At 41.6% G+C, this 18,521-nt stretch overlaps 1 protein-coding gene across 1 annotated transcript in view; it reads left to right on the top strand.

Annotated features, from left to right (window-relative positions):
• PCSK2 (proprotein convertase subtilisin/kexin type 2) overlaps positions 1-18,521 on the top strand; it is a 250,418-nt gene that overhangs the window by 164,592 nt on the left and 67,305 nt on the right. Inside the window, exon 6 of the mRNA XM_017895491.1 lies at positions 14,224-14,300. Within this exon, the coding sequence (XP_017750980.1) occupies positions 14,224-14,300 (77 nt within the window). The remainder of the gene's footprint in view (positions 1-14,223; positions 14,301-18,521) is intronic.

The raw sequence follows: 18,521 nt of genomic DNA, 5'->3' as shown, positions 1-18,521 counted from the left end.
AATTCAAAAGATGAATATTTTAATTTTTTTTTCTTTTTTTCAATCACTATTGAGCACAGTTGAGTTAAATCCGATAAGTATTCTGTTGGGGGTAAAGATTTTCTGTTCAAAGCACACCTAATGATTTCTCTCTTGTTTCAATGGTATTAAATTTATGAGACCTCTATTTTCATCTCTAGTATCAGTTTATTTCATTTCCATTTTCCACTTGTTTTCCTAAAATAACAACAAAATGCAATTAAAATGTGTAAATAATGCTGCTTACAACACCTCCATAGCTAAATGTGGTATAAATAGAAGTGGTATGGCACTAGCACATTAAAAAAGGAGGCTGGAAATATCAACATTTAATGTAAAAAAGTACAAGTACAGTAATGGAAAGCTGAATGTTTGAAGGTTTGGAAACTCTTGGAAGCATGCTTATGTTGCTCTACCGAATTCCAAAGGCAAACAGTTTTATTTTAATAATTTTGTAGCTGGGCATGGTGACATGTGTCTATAGTCCCAACAACTTGGGAGGCAGAGGCAGGAGGATCGCTTGAGCCCAGTAATTTGAATCCAGCCTGGGCAACATAGCAAGACCCTGGATCTGTTTTCTGTACCTGTAGTTTTGTCTATAATAATACCAAAATAATAGTAATTTTGTTAACGTACAGAGCATGAGTGAGCTCCACCTGACAACTCTTATAATGTCAAATGATACTGATGTCAACAAAACAACTTAGACAATTCTTGAAATTTGCTTATTTGTTTATCTGATACATTTGTTAAGAGTCTACTATGTGAAAGTGGTATCAAGTGAAAAACCCAGTGCATATCCTTGAATCACTTGGAGTGAACTGGAGGGAATGGAAAAGTGAGGGACATCTATTCACAGCAGAATGTCACGTGGGGAGAGGACATGTCCTTGAACCATTTGGAGCGAACTGTAGGGGATGGAAAAGCGATGGACATCTATTCAGAGCAGAGTGTCATGTGGGGAGAGGACAAGGAACAGGGAGGCACCGGGGTTGGATGAACTCTCTTCCTGGTTCTTGAAAATGCCATGAATGATGATGGTAGCAGGAATGGCAAGGAGCACCATGAGTCAGGGACATGTCATCCCCAAAAGGTCTAGGGCAGAGTATTTCCTTCCCAAGAAACCATTGTCCCATAATTCACCTGCTAGAACCCCTGTGCACAAAGGGATTGTGTGATTAATGTAGATTTTGGTGTTTCATCTTGTAGTAACTTAATAAGGTATGTGCCCAGCTTCCAAATGAAGGCTATAATCACTTTTCCATAGTTTATGAATTATGAAGTTGGATTCCCATCCCAAATGCTGTCAAAGTTTTTTGGCTTCAAAACCAATTAAAATGATGAATAGCTGTGAAAAGAACCAGAAGTGCATTTAATCTTTCTTCAGAACAGTTGGGGATCAGTCCTTTTCTGTCACATTTCACATTAGCTGGGAACATAAAATTGTTCTTGTTCAAAGGTAAGATTCAAACTACTTCTTCATGAAAGAGAACTCATCTACTTAACTTTTTTTTCCCCAGCTATTACAAACACAAAGATATTTACAAAGTGCCTTGTACATCCTTTCTGCTTGTCTCCCAAGGACACGACACTCCATTTCCATCTTCTCCTCTTAGCTATGTTATCCTAAAAAGAATCATCAAAGCAAAGATTAACTGTTACAAGAAAAAAACAAATAAGCAAGAAGATTGCTGACAAGTTTTGGGGCTTGGTTTATTATGGATGTGAAAATGAGTAGAAACCCAAGTCCTTGAGTCCACCTTTCATGACGATAGTCCTGATCTTGCTATCGTTTAATACAACTTAGGTCTTAATGTTCTCACTCGGTGCTGAGTGTGCTGGGATAAGCAAGGTGTTCACAGTCTTGTACATTTTTTTCTTTACTTTTTATCATAAAAATGAGCTGCAGATGTCATGCAGTGCAGAGAGAAGAGAATGCTTTCTGAGTCAGAAGGTCACATTTTTTGTACTCTACCACTTCTACCTAGAAAACCTTGAATAAATTACATAATCTCATGGAACCTCAGTTTTCTTATCTGTAGAATGGAGGTTATAATACTTAATTCTCAAAACTGCTGTGGGGCTCACATAAAATTAATTTGTGCTGAATTACATGTATTTGTAATTTATACATAAAACTTATATGTGTATGTGTAATAGCAACAGACCCCAATACAGTATTTATTATTCATATTCCTGTCCTTTTGACAGGAGGAAAAAACATCGTCTAAGACGTGTTTAAGACAAAGTTTCCAATCAATGGTATTTGGACACAACAATGCCTTCGATGAGGTGACTCAGCTATCAGTGAACTCATCTTTGCTATTCTTAGAGCTGAAAAAGGAGAAGCGGGTGATACTGAAGTTGTGTAATCAGTCTCAGGGGGAGGGCTATAAACTAGTGTCTCCATCTCTCTCAGGACATCTGGACTCAAAGGTAGTGACCTCGACCTCGCCAGCCATTCAAAGGCAAGCAGAACGCTCACAGAGGAGGCAAGGGCAGAGAAGCTTTGAGTATCTCTACAACATCAGAGAACACCCAGTCAAAAGAGAGGGAAACACAAATTGACTTGTACCTTGTCACCTTGACAATACAAATTTAGACTCTAGCTGCTATATTATCTTCTGGTTCCTTTTCCAGAACTGCTCTCCTTGGGCTGATTTACACGGTCACTATTGTAGACCCTTGATAGTACACCCAGTCTTTGTGGAACTCCAAGAATCAGGCTTCAATTGCCCTTTGAGCCAACTACACTGGGTCCCCTCAACCTTCAGCCTTCTCTCCGGGCAAGTCCATAACTGCAGCTATTGTAAGCCCATCTGCAGGCTGCCCTTCTCCTTTCCTGCGCCCTGGAGAGCATCCCTGTGTGATTGCTGGCCTTAACCTCTCATTAAACTATCAAAGCTACATTCCACTGCCTTTCTTAAACCCACATCTTTTCTATTTCCTTCAACTTCAAATTAGCCATTGTTTCCACATCATCCTCTCCTGACGTGATAGGGAATGAAGTGATGATGGCTCACAGCACTGCTGGGGCTGCTTTTACAAGAAGCTCACTCAAGGTCAACTTTTTTTTGTTTGTTTGTTTTTGAAACAGGGTCTCACTGTGTTGCCCAAGCTAGGATCATACAGTTGCACAATCATAGCTTGCTGCAGCCTCAACTCCCAGGCTCAAGAGATCCTCCCACCTCAGCCTCCTGAGTAGCTGGGACTACAGGTGCGTACCACCACACCTGGTTAATATTTTTTATACGTTTTGTAGACATGGAGTCTTGCCATGTTGCCCAGGCTGAATCAAGGTCAATTTTGTCATCATGGGGGAGCACAGAGAGACCTCAGCAGTGAAGGCCACTAAGAAATGGGAGAAATCCAACCACGCTGGAACAAGGTTGGGAGAATCGGTCAGTTCTAGGGCAGTTGCCTACGTAGAATGGGTCATGAATTCGGATCTGCTTCCAGCAGTATCTATGGATACGCAGGTCAAATTTGGACAATGAGGCCAAGCAAAGACTTGAGCACAGAATCAAAGCACACTTAGAGTTACCTACGTGCATCTCCATTTTTGCTAAATCCAAATTACACCTTACTATACTGCTAACTTTTATTTGTCTATATCATTTGTTAAAATCCAGAAAACATACATGGTTTCTTTTCAGGAAGAAGTCAAGGTATAAAAATAAGTATGTGTTGAAATATAAGCACATTTTAAAAAGCATTTAGCTCCTATTGTCGTTCGTGCAGCTTGGTATTGAGTTTGTCTATAATTGGGTGTATTTTAATTTTTTAATTTTTAAATACACCCAATTTGACAGAAACTTTAAGCAGCAGGAGTCAAAAATAATTCAGACCTTAATATTAGTCAAAACTTGTTTAATAGCAGGAAACCCTCCACTCTGAACTTTTACTCTTCTTTCTTGCAGAATCAATCCCTCCAGCAGCCTTCAACTACCAGAAGCACAAAAATTCAATTTTTTTTTTTTTGAGATGGAGTCTCACTCTGTCACCCAGGCTGGAGTGCAGTGGCATGATCTTGGCTCACTGCAAACTCCACCTTCCAAGTTCAAGCAATTCTCTGCCTCAGCCTCCCGAGTAGCTGAGATTACAGGTGCCCACCACCACGCCTAGCTAATTTTTGTATTTTTAGTAGAGACGGGGTTTTACCATCTTGGCCAGGCTGGTCTTGAACTCCTGACCTCGTGATCCACCCGCCTCGGCCTCCCAAAGTGCTGGGATTACAGGCGTGAGCCACCGCCTCCAGCCAAATTAAAGAATATTATGCTTAGTAGTCACACGCGTGGTCTTGTTTTCTTTGGCTCATTCAACCTCTCCTTCCAAACCAAAGAAATCAATTGTAACAACTCTTTTCTCAGAGCTGACTTTTTTCATAGGAAGAATTTTGGTCTGAGACATGCCAAGAAGTTCTTGATGCTCCCACAATTTACACCTTTCCATCTTTACTATTAGAGATTAACTTGTTTCAATGCCCATTCTCTTCTGTTAAAGCAGATAATACTGGAAAAGGCAATGTCTGAATGCATTTCTGCCAAGATGTGAATGGTTTATCAAAATCAATTTTTTCCTGTGGAAGAGTTTAGGCGGAAGGGGAGGAGAGAAAGCAAGAGAAGATTATAACAGGGAGGCTATGGATGCAGAAAGGAGAAGCGGGGAACCACAGGCAAACCTACCACCCATTTCACAAATAAAAGAATCAGTGTGGGCTGGATGCAGTGTCTCCCAATACTTTAGGAGACCAAGGAGGGAGGACTGCTTGAGGCCAGGAGTTCGAGACCAGCCTGGGCAACACAGTGAAACTCTGTCTTTACAATTTTTTTAATTAGCCAGGCATGACACACCTGTAGTTTCAGCTACTCAGGAGGCTGAGGCAGGAAGATTACTTGAGCCCAGGAGTTGGAGGCTGCAGTGAGGTGTGATTGTGCCATTGTACTCCAGCCTGGGTTACAGAGTGAGACCCTGTCTCCAAAAAGAAAAAAAAGACAAAATGCAGATTCAGCTGAGACTCGGCATTTCTGACAAGTTCTCAGGTAATGTCAGTGCTACTGGTACACAGACCACACTTTAAGCCACAGGAAGGCTAGGATATGAGGTATTAACAAAGGTGTTAGCTCAGTGGTTCTCAACCTGGACTATCTATCAGAACCACCAAAAGAGGTTTTGTTGAGTTCATTGGTGGTTTTTATTAAAAACTACTGATGCCCAAGGCCCACCCCAGATCAGTTAAGTCAGAATCTAGGAATGGCTCAAGTATTTGTATTTCTAAAAGCTCTCTAGGTGATTCTCTTGTGCAGCTTCAGTTAGGAACTACTGTTAGTTGATAACCAAAGGTGCTATTAAAAATTCCATAATAATATATTAGCTCATGAAGGCTAATGAGATACCCCAGCTAAAGGCATCTTCCTCTGCAGTAGCAGCTTGCTATTTTACAATGGGAGCAAGCAGTTGGTGCTCAATACATTTGTTCAATGAAAAAAAAAAGTGATTGACTGAATGCATGAACGAATGGAAATGTTTGAAGTCAACAGTCTATAGAATGAAAAGGATTACAGCCCTAATGTCAAAATGACAAGTAGCAGGATGGGTATTTAAAGACAGATCGTCTTTTCCATCACTCTTTCAAATACCCCACAGAAGTACTTAAATCTTGGCCCACTTTTAAAGCTGACTTTGTTAATAACTGAAGGAGTCAAAGTCACAAATTTTCCACACCATTACTTTATTCCAGTGTTTCCCAAACCAACCATCAGTCGCTATACACCTTTGCAACTTTTGCTACTGGTGTTATTATTTACCTAGTATGTTTCTTTAAATTGACTCACTTTTTAACATAAACAAATGTATTTTAAAGAGAAACTATAAATCACTATTTCAAATAGAAAAGCAACTAATATTCCATGACATCAGTGGAATTGACTGTCAAAATAAATGCAATGTAAGCAACTGAAGCAGGATGTTTCTGCCTGCCAATGCTTGCCTCTGTCAGATAAGAAGAAGGATTAACAAGTATAGAGAGGTGTTAAAGCTATGGGGGCACTTAGCAGAGACTTTGTCACTGGCATAATAAGAAGGATTGCAGGAGTGTTTTGCAAGGAACCACAGTCCTGCCGTGCGATGCCATGTTATTTAACATGGAAAGCAGGCACCACGTGTAAGCATCTCATGGCATTTTCAGTCACTGATTGTCAAACTGTACTCAGAAACCCAGGGGCCACCAGGGAGTGTTGAAGAGGCTCTAGAAAAAAGAGGAAGTATTTCAGATTCTGAGGAATTCAGTCACCAGTGTTATTTGTCTTATAGAGAGCATGATTTTTATTTTTTTTGAAAATCCTACTTCTATAAGGAACAGCATAATCAACAGAGAACAGAGAAACAGGTTGAACCCTACTGTTGAAATCAGGAGAATTAACTTTCTCATTGGAGGCCTATTTGCTGATTTAGGCCTCAAAGGTCTTGTATCAACCTTGGAAGAGACAATGAACTAAATAAAACCATGTTATTAAAAAAATGAATGGACCATACAAAATAAGACATGTGCTCCCCTAGCCCTTTAAAGTATGACCCTCTGTGGGAGGTTAAATTATTAGCTAAAATAGCTAAAGGTATGTACTTGGATTTAAGCAGAATGATCCACTAATGTTCTAGGAAGGAAATGCACTAACTTACTCTTTTTTATTTGCTAGGTACTTATTTTTCTTTTAAACAATGCATGCAGTAGAATATGATGAATATAATTCTGATGCAGAAAAGCAAAATTGCACAATTAGGAGAGAGGCCTCTGGAGCCAGACTGCCTGGTCTAAATCCCTGCTCTGCCCTTCATCACCTGTGTAACCTTCGGCTGAATATTCAACCTCTCTGTGCCTACACTTCCCTGCTTACGGGATGAGGATGACAATAAGGGTATTACCCACACAAAGACATCATAAGGATGACTAACGCATACAAAATATCTAAGAGTCCCTTATACAAAATACGCACTTGATATGTGTTACCTGATGTCATTATGGTTAAAAAAAAATTACACAAAATGTTATGCAATGAAAACTAAGCCTTCCTTCCACCCTAGACCCCACGCCTCTCCCCAGGCAAAGCACTATAAAAAGACTCTTGTGTTTCTTCCCAGAACTACTGTATACTTACCAGCAAGTCCATCCCTCTCTTCTATGCAAATGGGAGCCCACTATACACTCTATTCTACATATTGCCTTTTTTGCTTAATAACATTTCTTGGGAATGAGTTCATTGCCAGTTTCATATCTCATTCTTTGCCAGAGCTGCAGAGTTTTGCATCATACGGGTGCACCAGGATTTCTTTAACTCATCCATAGTGTTGGAGATTTAGGTTGTTTCTAATGTTTCACTATTACAATCACTGCCGGAACGAATATGTTTAAATATACATCTTTCATTTATATGCAGGTCTGTCTTTAGGGTAGAGTCTTAGAGGTGGAATTGCTGGGTCAAACAGTCCATTCATTTTTATTTTGATAGATATTGCCAAACTTCTCCTCAAAGAGATTGTGCCAACTTCCGCACCAACCAACCACATACAGAAGCACCTGTGTCCCCTCATTCTCAAAATAATATTTCAAATACATCAACAAGATATACAAGGTAATCAAGTTTTTTTAGTCTGTTTGAGCTGATATAACAAAATATCTTAGACTGAGTAATTTATAAACAACAGAAATCTATTGGCTACAGTTCTGGAGGCCAGAATTCCAAGACCAAGGTGCCAGCAGATTTGGTGTCTGGTGAAGGCCTGTTCCTCATATACAAGGCCTTCCTGCCACATCTTCACATAGCAGAAAGGTTAAACAGACTCTTTCAGACCTCTTTTATAAGGGCACTAATCCCATTCATGAGGGCTCCACCCTCATGACCTAATTACCTCCCAAGGACCCCACCTCTTAATACAAACACACTGGGGTTTATATTTCAACATATGAATTTTGGAGGGACACCAACATTCAGACTATGGCACCGAGGAATGCTATCGTATTGAAACAGTTATCAAAAGATTGAAATTTTGCATTTGTGAAATGCTAACATATGTCCTTTATTAATGCATCAAATAACAAAATGTAGTGGCAGGTAGGGGTGTACTGAAAAGATACTTTTTAGCATACCAGCAACAACCCTAATGTGCAATGAAGATACGTATTGATGATATGCTCACAGGTACTGCAATAATATTGTGGTTTGTACTTCCCATTCATAACTGAAGGAAATGCTTGATTTGAGGTGGTGGCTAGAGCAAATAAAGATGTAAATTTTGCTACCCAAGTTTTAGAGCCTATCTTGGAGCCAGCTCTCAGAGCTTCATTCCAATGAATGGCAGCTTATTTTTAATATATCAGGTCAGCACCAGGAATTTACGCTTTTAGAGAAGCTCTTAAAATGCATGTGTGGGAATCAGCCTCTATCTAGCCTAATACACGCTTCATTGGCCTTCTAAAATAGCAAGCCGAGCAAGAAGACATAGGCAAAGATCACTCTAAAGATGCCCTCCGGAGGTGTTTGCCTCGGCTGTTACTTAGAGCAACTGTTCGCTCCTTCCTGCAATACAGCTGCGCTCCTCCACCACAGGGTTTTGGAAAATATCAATTAAATAAGAGATTTTTAAACACCTCTGAAAAGATAAAGGCATCTTTTAATTTGGGGCACCCTATTAGCCATTAAGAATTAATGTTGTTATCTCCTCATCGGTTTAGTGCTTAGAACCTCTCCCAAGTCTGCTGATAATGGTAGCAATGAGAGCCAAAGGATGGAGCTGCTTAGCTCTGGAAAATACTGGCCAGGCACAGAGGCTCATGCCTATAATCCCAGCACTTTGGGAGGCTGAGGCAAGCAGATCACTTGAGGTCTGCAGTTCGAGACCAGCCTGGCCAAAATGGCGAAACCCCTTCTCTACTAAAAAAATACAAAAATTAGCCAGGCATGGTGGCACACCTGTAATCCCAGCTACTCAGGAGGCTGAGGCAGGAGAATCACTTGAACCCTAGGGGCAGAAGTTGCTGTGAGCTGAAATTATGCCCCTGCACTCAAGCCTGGGCAACAGAGCAAGACTCTGTCTCAAAAAAAAAAAAAGCCAGGCATGGTGACTCATGCTTGAAATCTCAGCACTTTGGGAGGCCAAGGCGGGCGGATCACGAGGTCAGGAGATCGAGACCATCTAGCTAACACAGTGAAACCCCGTCTCTACTAAAAATACAAAAACGAAACTAGCCAGACGTGATGGCGGGCACCTGCAGTCCCAGCTACTCAGGAGGCTGTGGCACAAGAATGGCGTGAACCTGGGAGGTGGAGCTTGTAGTGAGCCGAGATCGTGCCACTGCACTTCAGCCTGGGTGACAGAGCGACACTCCGTCTCAAAAAACAAAAAAAAAAAAAAGAAAAGAAAAGGAAAAGAAAAGAAAAGAAAAAAGAAGGAAAGAAAATGTCAAATGTCCAGCCACCCAGGACACAGCTGAGTGGCCTGACTGTTCAATTGTATCACTCCTCTGATCTGGAGAGTGCTCCAGTGACTACAGAAGTTGCTAGAATTTCCAGAAGCAAGAAGAAAGTGATGGGGAAAAGTGTCAAATCCACAATGGGAGAACACTGTGTCCCTGGAAAATGATATGACCCTGGCAACCTTAGGAGTATGGAAGAAAGATTTCAAACAAATTTCTGACTATGTATCTTTTTCTACATTTTTTGAATGCTGAAGAAATGTTAAATTTCATTAAGTTTTACAGCCAGATTTAATACAGACATAAATCCCTTTAATGTTCGTTTCAGTCAAAAGTGAGCTGAACATTATCGTTAAACCAGTGCATGTGGGAGAAGTATTTGAGGAAAATCAAAATAGGCACAGTTGGGAACATTAAGCCATGGCCATATTAGATGCAAGTAGGCGCAATAGCAAAATTCTTTAGGCTCTGATGGACTAGGCTATTTTGCTTCTCAGTTTCCATACAGATGAGCTTTGTTCTGGGGCAATTTGGTTGCAGTTTGAGAGTCTATCTGGAGAAGCTCATTTCTCTTTCATTAGTCCATGAGCTCAGCGCAATTTCAGCTAATACTGTTACACAGCTCCTAGCTGGGTTATTTGGTTAAATGCCTTCAGGGAAAGTAGCAAGACAGTATAAAAGGACAAATGCGATGTGGTTTCTTGTTCTGAGTTCCTGGAGCTGTGGAATTACATTGGCAGTTAATCATACGCCACGTTGTACTCGTGATCATAAACTCCTATTATTTGAGGTGTTATTCAAATCTTGCATTATTTGATGTTGTTTCACAAGAAACGTCTTCTGAGGCACAATTTACTTGAGGTCGGGTTTGTATACAACTATAACCATAGAGACCTGTTTCTTGTCAGGGACATGTTAGTAGGTATATAGTGCCATTTGTGTGAAATTGAAAATGGCATTCCCTACTGGTGGGTGAACTGCAAGACAGCACCCTCTCTCTGGGCAAATTAGAACAAGTGTCCCCTTCTGGGTGGACAAATGAGCAAAAAGCAGCCCCTCCGGGTTGACCAATTCTTTTTTAAAGCCTCCTCCACCTTGGGGTGTGGGGGTGGTACACATGGCTTGGTAAGTCCAATGCAGACCCTAGTTGCTCCCTGTGGGCAGGAACCCCTGGTGCAATGCACAACCTGCACAACTGTACACGACAGCCCTGATTACAGAAACCATTTTCACAATTTTGTAGTTGGACCACAGAGTTTGCCCCTCAGTACTCTAAAAAATACCTGTTCAATCATATCAGTGGATGTCCATATTAAATACATTAGCCTTCTTTCTTATGGCAAGTAACTGCCACTCTCTGCCAAGGGCAGTGTTCTAATCTTGGAAACAAACAGGACACTCTTAGGTGGAAAAACAGAAGAACTAGAGGATGGTGACCCCTAGGGGCTTGACCAATGGTGGGCAGTGGAGTGGTGGAAACCATGGTGGCACCTCTTCACCATCGCAGTGTAATGCTCTCCTCGGCCTCCATCAGTACCCGGTGAGCTGAGGCCCAGTATCTGCCAGATAACCCACCTTTGACTAGCATGAGACACAAGAGGAGCAAGATTCAAACTCCCAACAAGATACTCAACTAGTTCATACCAGATTCAGTGGCTATAGCCCAGGAGAGAACAGGGTATGGGACATGTATGTCTCAGAGCAAAGAAATCTGCCCAGAAAGACAAAGACTGAGTGAGATGCTACAGTGTGGGCTATCAGAGGGCAGCCTGGGAGCCCAAGAGGCCTAGGATATTAGTCAGGGATTAGTAAACTCTTTCCAATAAAAAGCCACATGGTAAATACTTTAGGCTTTATGGGCTTTTGTCACATCTACTTATCTCTGCTGTTAGAGTGCAAAAGCAGTGACAGGCAATTCATAAATAAATGGATGTGACTGCATTTCAATACAACTTTACTTACAAAAACAGGCCATGGGCTGATTTAGCCGGTGGGCCGTATTTTGCGACCTTTGCTGTAGGTAATCAAAGAAAGAGGACACAACAGGAGAAGTCAGAGGTGAGGCATTGCCCATACTGCGTGGGGCAACGTGCTTGCCAGCTTACATCCCTTGCTTCATTTTATCCTCACAGCAACCAACTAGTAACAGTTTTACCACCTACATTTTGAAGATGAAGAAACTACAGTTTCTAAAAAATAGGAAAATTTCCAAGGTCAAAAACAGCCTCATTTCAAAACCAAGTATGTTTGACTTGAATGCCTCTCTTCCTTTCCCTACATCAAGCTGGGACCTGCGACATATTTGTCTAGGGCAGCCCAGCAAGGGAAGCCCATTGATCAGAGAGGCATTAAATTCCAGATCTGGGGGTATGGATGGCAGTACCAGGGCCAGGTGCAATCTCAGAAGCTTCTCTGTGGATGTAAAAGCAATGGGCACAGCCACCATTGGCTGCCGGAGCTCCCACCTCTCTCATCACCAGCCTTCCAGATAGACAAGCCCCAAATCTGAAAGGTGTCATCCGTGGGCCTGAGTCTTTGATAGCCAGGCAATTACAGCACCTCATATGTAAAAATCCAGAGGAATCTGTGAATATAATAAGTGATTGTCCTTTCTTAGCGTGGTGCAGGCCATCTGTTTGAAAAGTACACACTGCCAACAATGCCAAGTTGTAATTATTAAACTTTCTAGCTAAGAGCAAGTCTCATCTTTCTTTCTAATTATGCATTCAAATATTCAGAAATTAAGCCTTAGAATTATTAAATACCAGGGATCGGTTATTTCCCCCGTGCATTAAACTTTTAGAAGAGAACATGAGCCATCATCAGAAGTTTCTTCCAGAAATAACTCCCAGAGAAGCCCTGAGGTCAGCTTGGAATCAACCCAACCTTCTCACTTTCGGTGTGATGGTACAATGATAATTCAAGTTCTTAATGATGACTCTGAATCATCTCACTCCTGAATCATCAGAGATTAAATTATTTTCACCAAACAGCTAGTATTTTCTAAAGCAGGAAAATTGACTAAAGGATTTCAGTAAAAAGTTAGAGAAGTCCAAACAAAGCAAGCATCTGGCAGGCCTTGGTAACCAGAACATTAAATTCACCAAACACCACCTGTTCCAAATGTCCATGTTAATGGCAATTATAGAAAACTCCAGTATCATTCAAGGCCAGTTTAACTTATTCCTGTACACAAATAACTTTATGGGAGACAGCATTGCAATTCAAATCAATAAATGACTCTGTTTGGCTGTAGAAGCATAAACAGAACCCTTGCAAAATATTGTTCCTCCTTGCTAGAAACCATTTGATTTTTAGCCAGAAAACATACAGCCATACAGCCAAACAAGAATAACAACTGTTTGCCTTCCTTAATGTTCAGTGTAGACTGTTACCCAAGGAATTAAGCATTAGTCATCAAAAATTAATTGCAAAGGCAACAAAATAATTGGGGTTCCTGAGTTATCATCCATTTCAACATTCAGAGGCCAATTTGACCCCAGACAATACACTGTCTTTCTTCTTGTTATAAAAGATGTCTCAGAGTTCTGAGGGTTCTCTGCTGTAAACTCTGCTCTCAGAACTCTCCAGGTCCTCCTTCCAACCCCCGCCACGTCCGGCCAAACTATCTTCCCAGAGTCAGGAGCAGAGCCAAGAGCATCACCCAGGCAGACCCCGGTGGTAATTATCAGCCCAAAAGATAAGCCCAAGTGGAAAGTTTGAGAAGCCAGTCATTCAAGCAGCAGCTACAAAGGGACAGACACTCTCTAGTTTTCCCTCACTGACTTCATTTCCCTCTGCCAGCCTGATAGAAACGTGGTCTCAGTCTGCTCAGGCTTTGCCCCTGCCTCCCTGTCTCCAGAAGTGCCCTCAAGCTTCAAAAGACTCACACAGCCTTCCAGAGAGGGAGACAGGGGCCTAGTGCTGGTTTTCATCATCTCTCCACTCCGGCTTCTGCAGTAACCCCATTCCCATTGGCCTCGGTGGTCAGTTCACCCAGATCCTGCCTAAACCCTGGATGCTCATTGTCCTGATCACCCGGATGTCCTAGGCCAGCTGGTTCTCAGAGTCACATCTTCACCAACCTCAACCTCCCACAAAATGATTATTACAACTACTGGTGATTTTGTCATCTAAACAATCAAAACAAAAATTAATGGAGTTAGTGGAGTTGCTCAAAAAGGAATATGTTGGATGACAAAGAATAGTACACTTTTGACCATATGCTGTAGGGCATAAGAGTTCATACAGATACTTATTGAAGTCTGTAATAGTATATTTCTTTGTTCGATCATTCGATTGATGTCTGTCCCCGCAACTAGGCTATAAGTTACATAAGGGCAGGGATGCCACCATTGTATTCCCATACTTAGCAAAGTCTCTGACATATATTGGACTCTTCATGATATTTGTTGAGTGAATAAATGAGGTCAATTGTGGACAACGTCAGGGCCTCAGGCAGGGGTTTAACACCCATAAGGCGAAAGGAAACCAGCCTATGTCAGTCTAAAGGAAGAAGCTGGATGTGAACCTTCCATGTAAAGCAAGGAAACTCTAAAGGCCATCTCACTCCAAGGACACGCTTTGGCTCCAACACAATTTTGTAAGGGTTGGTCCAGTGCAGCACACTAACCCAGCACTCCAGGGAAGACTAGAAACATTTCAAATATCCCAGCACTTTCCCTTTACTGCGCCTCTGGCTGTACGGACCTAATGAGATGCCTTGTGTTTTTCAGAATGCTGAAGCAAGTTACGACTTCAGCAGCAACGACCCCTATCCTTACCCTCGGTACACAGATGACTGGTTTAACAGGTAAACCGGGACTTGGGAGGGCTCTTTGACTTTAGGCTTTGGAGTTTTGTTTTACTTTGTTTTGTTTCAGGCTTGACTACCACCAGCAAAATAATCCCCATGCTTCATTAAATTATATTGTGATTTTTCTTCTTAGTGGCTACATTCTCTAAAGTGGAATTTTTAATATTACAGTCTTCCTTTAGAATAATCTCTTGACTGTTTTGTTCTGCTGAACTTGAAATTATTTGCCACTTTAATCCATTAAAGAGAAAAGGAAATAGAAATAAGAAGTTCTTTCTCAACCCATTACAAGGTAATTTAAAACATGCTGATTTTGCTTTATATGCTTTAGCTACTGTAGAGAAGTGTTTTGCTCCATGGGTCTGTGTCTATGTGTTTTTGAAAAGTATTCTGTTCGTTTTCTACTATAATCTCATGGAGTCCCTTTCAACAAAACACTAAGTGTGATTGGCAGAGGTTTGAAGTATTGCTTAGGATAAAGATCCTATGATGTCAAACTACCCAAACAGTCTATCCAAGAGAATAATTATCCTTCAGCCTGTTTTGCCACTAAACATGGAAATGTGGTCTCTTTTTTCTTCAGGTAAACATTTTGCTTAAATGGTTAATTACATATAAGAGACATGAAGAAATAAAGATATGCAGCTTGCTCAATCAATGAAAGAATATTCTAATTTTTAAACCTAGTGTTTCCCTGTTATTGATGTCCTTGGGTGAAGTTCATAAAACACATGAACTTCAATTAGTTGTATAAAATATATGATGTGCAGAGCACTTTACCCATTTTTTTTTATTTCTCATGGCACTCTAAGTAGTAGATAAAACAAGTGTTGTCATTTTCAGTTTAGTGATAAGCAAACAGGCTCAGAAGGGTTGAAGGGCTTCCTTAGTCAAACAATTAAAATTCAAGTCAAAGCCAAGATTAGCCCCATGCTTCAAATTGTTTCCAAATCCACATTTGTACTATTCTTTGCTAAGTATCATTTGTATTATTTGATACAGGAAGCATGACCAGAGTATGTTCAGGGGTAGAGCCTCAGCAGACAGGAAGCTTAGATTCTGTCTCTAAAGTTAGCAAGTTGACCTGAGACCCCTTAGTCTCATCAGGAGTTGACACAGGGTACACAGGTTCTGGGTATAAATGCAGAAAAGAAGAAAAAAGAAAATAAAGTTTAATTGTGTAATATTTTGTAAAGATCATTGCTGATGTCAGATAGCACAATTCATTCTCTAACCATGTCACCTGCAACCTGAAAATGAAATGCAATGCTTGGAGGTGTGTGTTTGGAGTATGAGAATGTATAAAAAAGGTCTGAAAACTTTTGGCATGAAGTGTGTTTTACCTCTATTACTTCTAACCCTAGATCCTAGCACATCTTTAGCAAATAAACCATTTCAGACACAAGAATGTGAAGTTACCAAATGCATGCCGTTAAACTGGGGTTTAGACAGAATTGGTAATAGCTATCCAGAACATGGTGCTGAGAAGAGCTATGAGAGGGTCTGGCTTTTCAGCAGGATTGATTACCAACTGTCTGCATGAATATCAGAAAGTGCAGTGGCAACACATCCACTGGCTACTTGCTATCTTTCTGTAGCTAGTAGGTACTAAATTAGTCTTTGATGGATTGATATAAGCACAAAAATATAACCAATGGAATGATTTTCTCCCAATCTCATTTTCTGAACCCAAACAAAATCTGCCCTAGCCAAATCTTCCTGGGCAAGGTGCTGTAAAAATACTCCTTAAAAAAAAAAACTAAAAGGTTCCATTACAAGGTGGCCAAATAGGAACAGCTCTGGTCTGCAGCTCCCAACATGATTGACACAGAAGATAGGTAATTTCCGCATTTCCAACTGAGGTACCTGGTTCATCTCATTGGGACTGGTTGGACAGTGGGTGCAAGGGGTTAGGGAATTTTCCTTTCCTAGCCAAGGGAAGCAGTGACAGACTGTACCTGGAAAAATGGGACACTTCTGCCCAAATATTGTGCTTTTTCCACAGTCTTAGCAACCAGCAGACCAGAAGATTCTCTCCCATGTCTGGCTCAGCAGGTCCCATGCCCATGGAACCTTGCTCACTGCTAGCACAGCAGTCTGAGATTGACCTACAAGGCAGCAGCCTGGCAGAGGGAGGGGTGTCTGCCATTGCTGAGGCTTGAGTAGGTAAACAAAGTGACTGGGAAGCTCAAACTGGGTGGAGCCCACCACAGTTCAGCAAGGTCTACTGCCTCTATAGACTCCACCTCTGTGGGCAGGACATAGCTGAACAAAAGGCAGCAGAAGCTTCTGCAGACTTAAACGTCCCTGTCTGACATCTCTAAAGAGAGCAATGGTTCTCCCAGCATGGCATTTGAGCTCTGAGAATGGACAGACTGCCTCCTCAAGTGGGTCCCTGACCCCATGTAGCCTAACTGGGAGAGATCTCCCAGGAGGCGCCAACAGACAGCTCATACAGGCAGGTGCCCCTCTAGGATGAAGCTTCAAGAGGAAGAATCAGGCAGCAATATTTGCTGTTCTGCAATATTTGCTGCTCTGCAGCCTCCACTGGTNCCATGGAACCTTGCTCACTGCTAGCACAGCAGTCTGAGATTGACCTACAAGGCAGCAGCCTGGCAGAGGGAGGGGTGTCTGCCATTGCTGAGGCTTGAGTAGGTAAACAAAGTGACTGGGAAGCTCAAACTGGGTGGAGCCCACCACAGTTCAGCAAGGTCTACTGCCTCTATAGACTCCACCTCTGTGGGCAGGACATAGCTGAACAAAAGGCAGCAGAAGCTTCTGCAGACTTAAACGTCCCTGTCTGACATCTCTAAAGAGAGCAATGGTTCTCCCAGCATGGCATTTGAGCTCTGAGAATGGACAGACTGCCTCCTCAAGTGGGTCCCTGACCCCCATGTAGCCTAACTGGGAGAGATCTCCCAGGAGGCGCCAACAGACAGCTCATACAGGCAGGTGCCCCTCTAGGATGAAGCTTCAAGAGGAAGAATCAGGCAGCAATATTTGCTGTTCTGCAATATTTGCTGCTCTGCAGCCTCCACTGGTGATACCCAGGCAAACAGGGTCTGGAGTGGACCTCCAGCAAACTCCAGCAGACCTGCAGCTGAGGGACCTGACTGTTAGAAGGAAAACTAACAAACAGAAAGGAATAGCATCAACATCAACAAAAAGGACATCCACAACAAACCCCCATCTGTAGGTCATCAACATCAAAGACCAAAGGTAGATAAAACCACAAATATGGGTAGAAACCAGAGCAGAAAATCTGAAAATTCTAAAAACCAGAGGGCCTCTTCTCCTCCAAAGGATTGCAGCTCCTCGACAGCAACAGAACAAAGCTGGATGGAAAATGACTTTGACGAGTTGACAGAAGTAAGCTTCAGAAGGTCAGTAAAAACTAACTTCTCCAAGCTAAAGGAGCATATTCTAACCCATTGCAAGGAAGCTAAAAACCTTGAAGAAAGGTTAGACGAATGCCTAACTAGAATAAAGTGTAGAGAAGACCTTAAATGACCCGATGGAGCTGAAACCCACAGCACAAGAACTTCATGACGCATGCAAAAGCTTCAATAACCAATTCACTCAAGTGGAAGAAAGGGTATCCGTGATTGAAGATCAAATTAATGAAATAAAGCAGGAAGACAAGGTTAGAGAAAAAAAAGTAAAAAGAAATGAACAAACCCTCCAAGAAATATGGGACTATATGAAAATATCAAATCTATGTTTGATTAGTGTACCTGAAAGTGACAGGGAGAATGGAACCAAGTTGGAAAACACTCTTTAGGATATTATCCAGGAGAAGTTCCCCAACCTAGCAAGATAGGCCAACATTCAGATTCAAGAAATACAGAGAATACCACAAAGATACTCCTCAAGAAGAGGAGCCCCAAGACTCATAATTGCCAGATTCATCAAGGTTGAAATGAAGGAAAAAATGTTAAGGGCAGCTAGAGAGAAAGGTCGGGTTATCCAAAAAGGGTAACCCATCAGACTAACAGCAGATCTCTCAGCAGAAACCCTGCAAGCCAGAAGAGAATGGGGGTCAATATTCAACATTCTTAAAGAAAAGAACTTTCAACTCAGAATTTCATATCCAGCCAAACTAAGCTTCATAAGTGAAGGAGAAATAAAATCCTTTACAGACAAGCAAATGCTGAGAGATTTTGTCACCACCAGGCCTGCCTTACAAGAGCTCCTGAAGGAAGCACTAAACATGGAAAG

This window comes from Rhinopithecus bieti, unplaced genomic scaffold (genome assembly GCF_001698545.2).
Source record: "Rhinopithecus bieti isolate Rb0 unplaced genomic scaffold, ASM169854v2 scaffold_25396, whole genome shotgun sequence".
In the NCBI taxonomy this organism is placed as follows: Eukaryota; Metazoa; Chordata; class Mammalia; order Primates; family Cercopithecidae; genus Rhinopithecus; species Rhinopithecus bieti.
The sequence above is the reverse complement of the archived record's forward strand: the minus strand, read 5'-3'. Positions and strand labels throughout refer to the sequence as shown.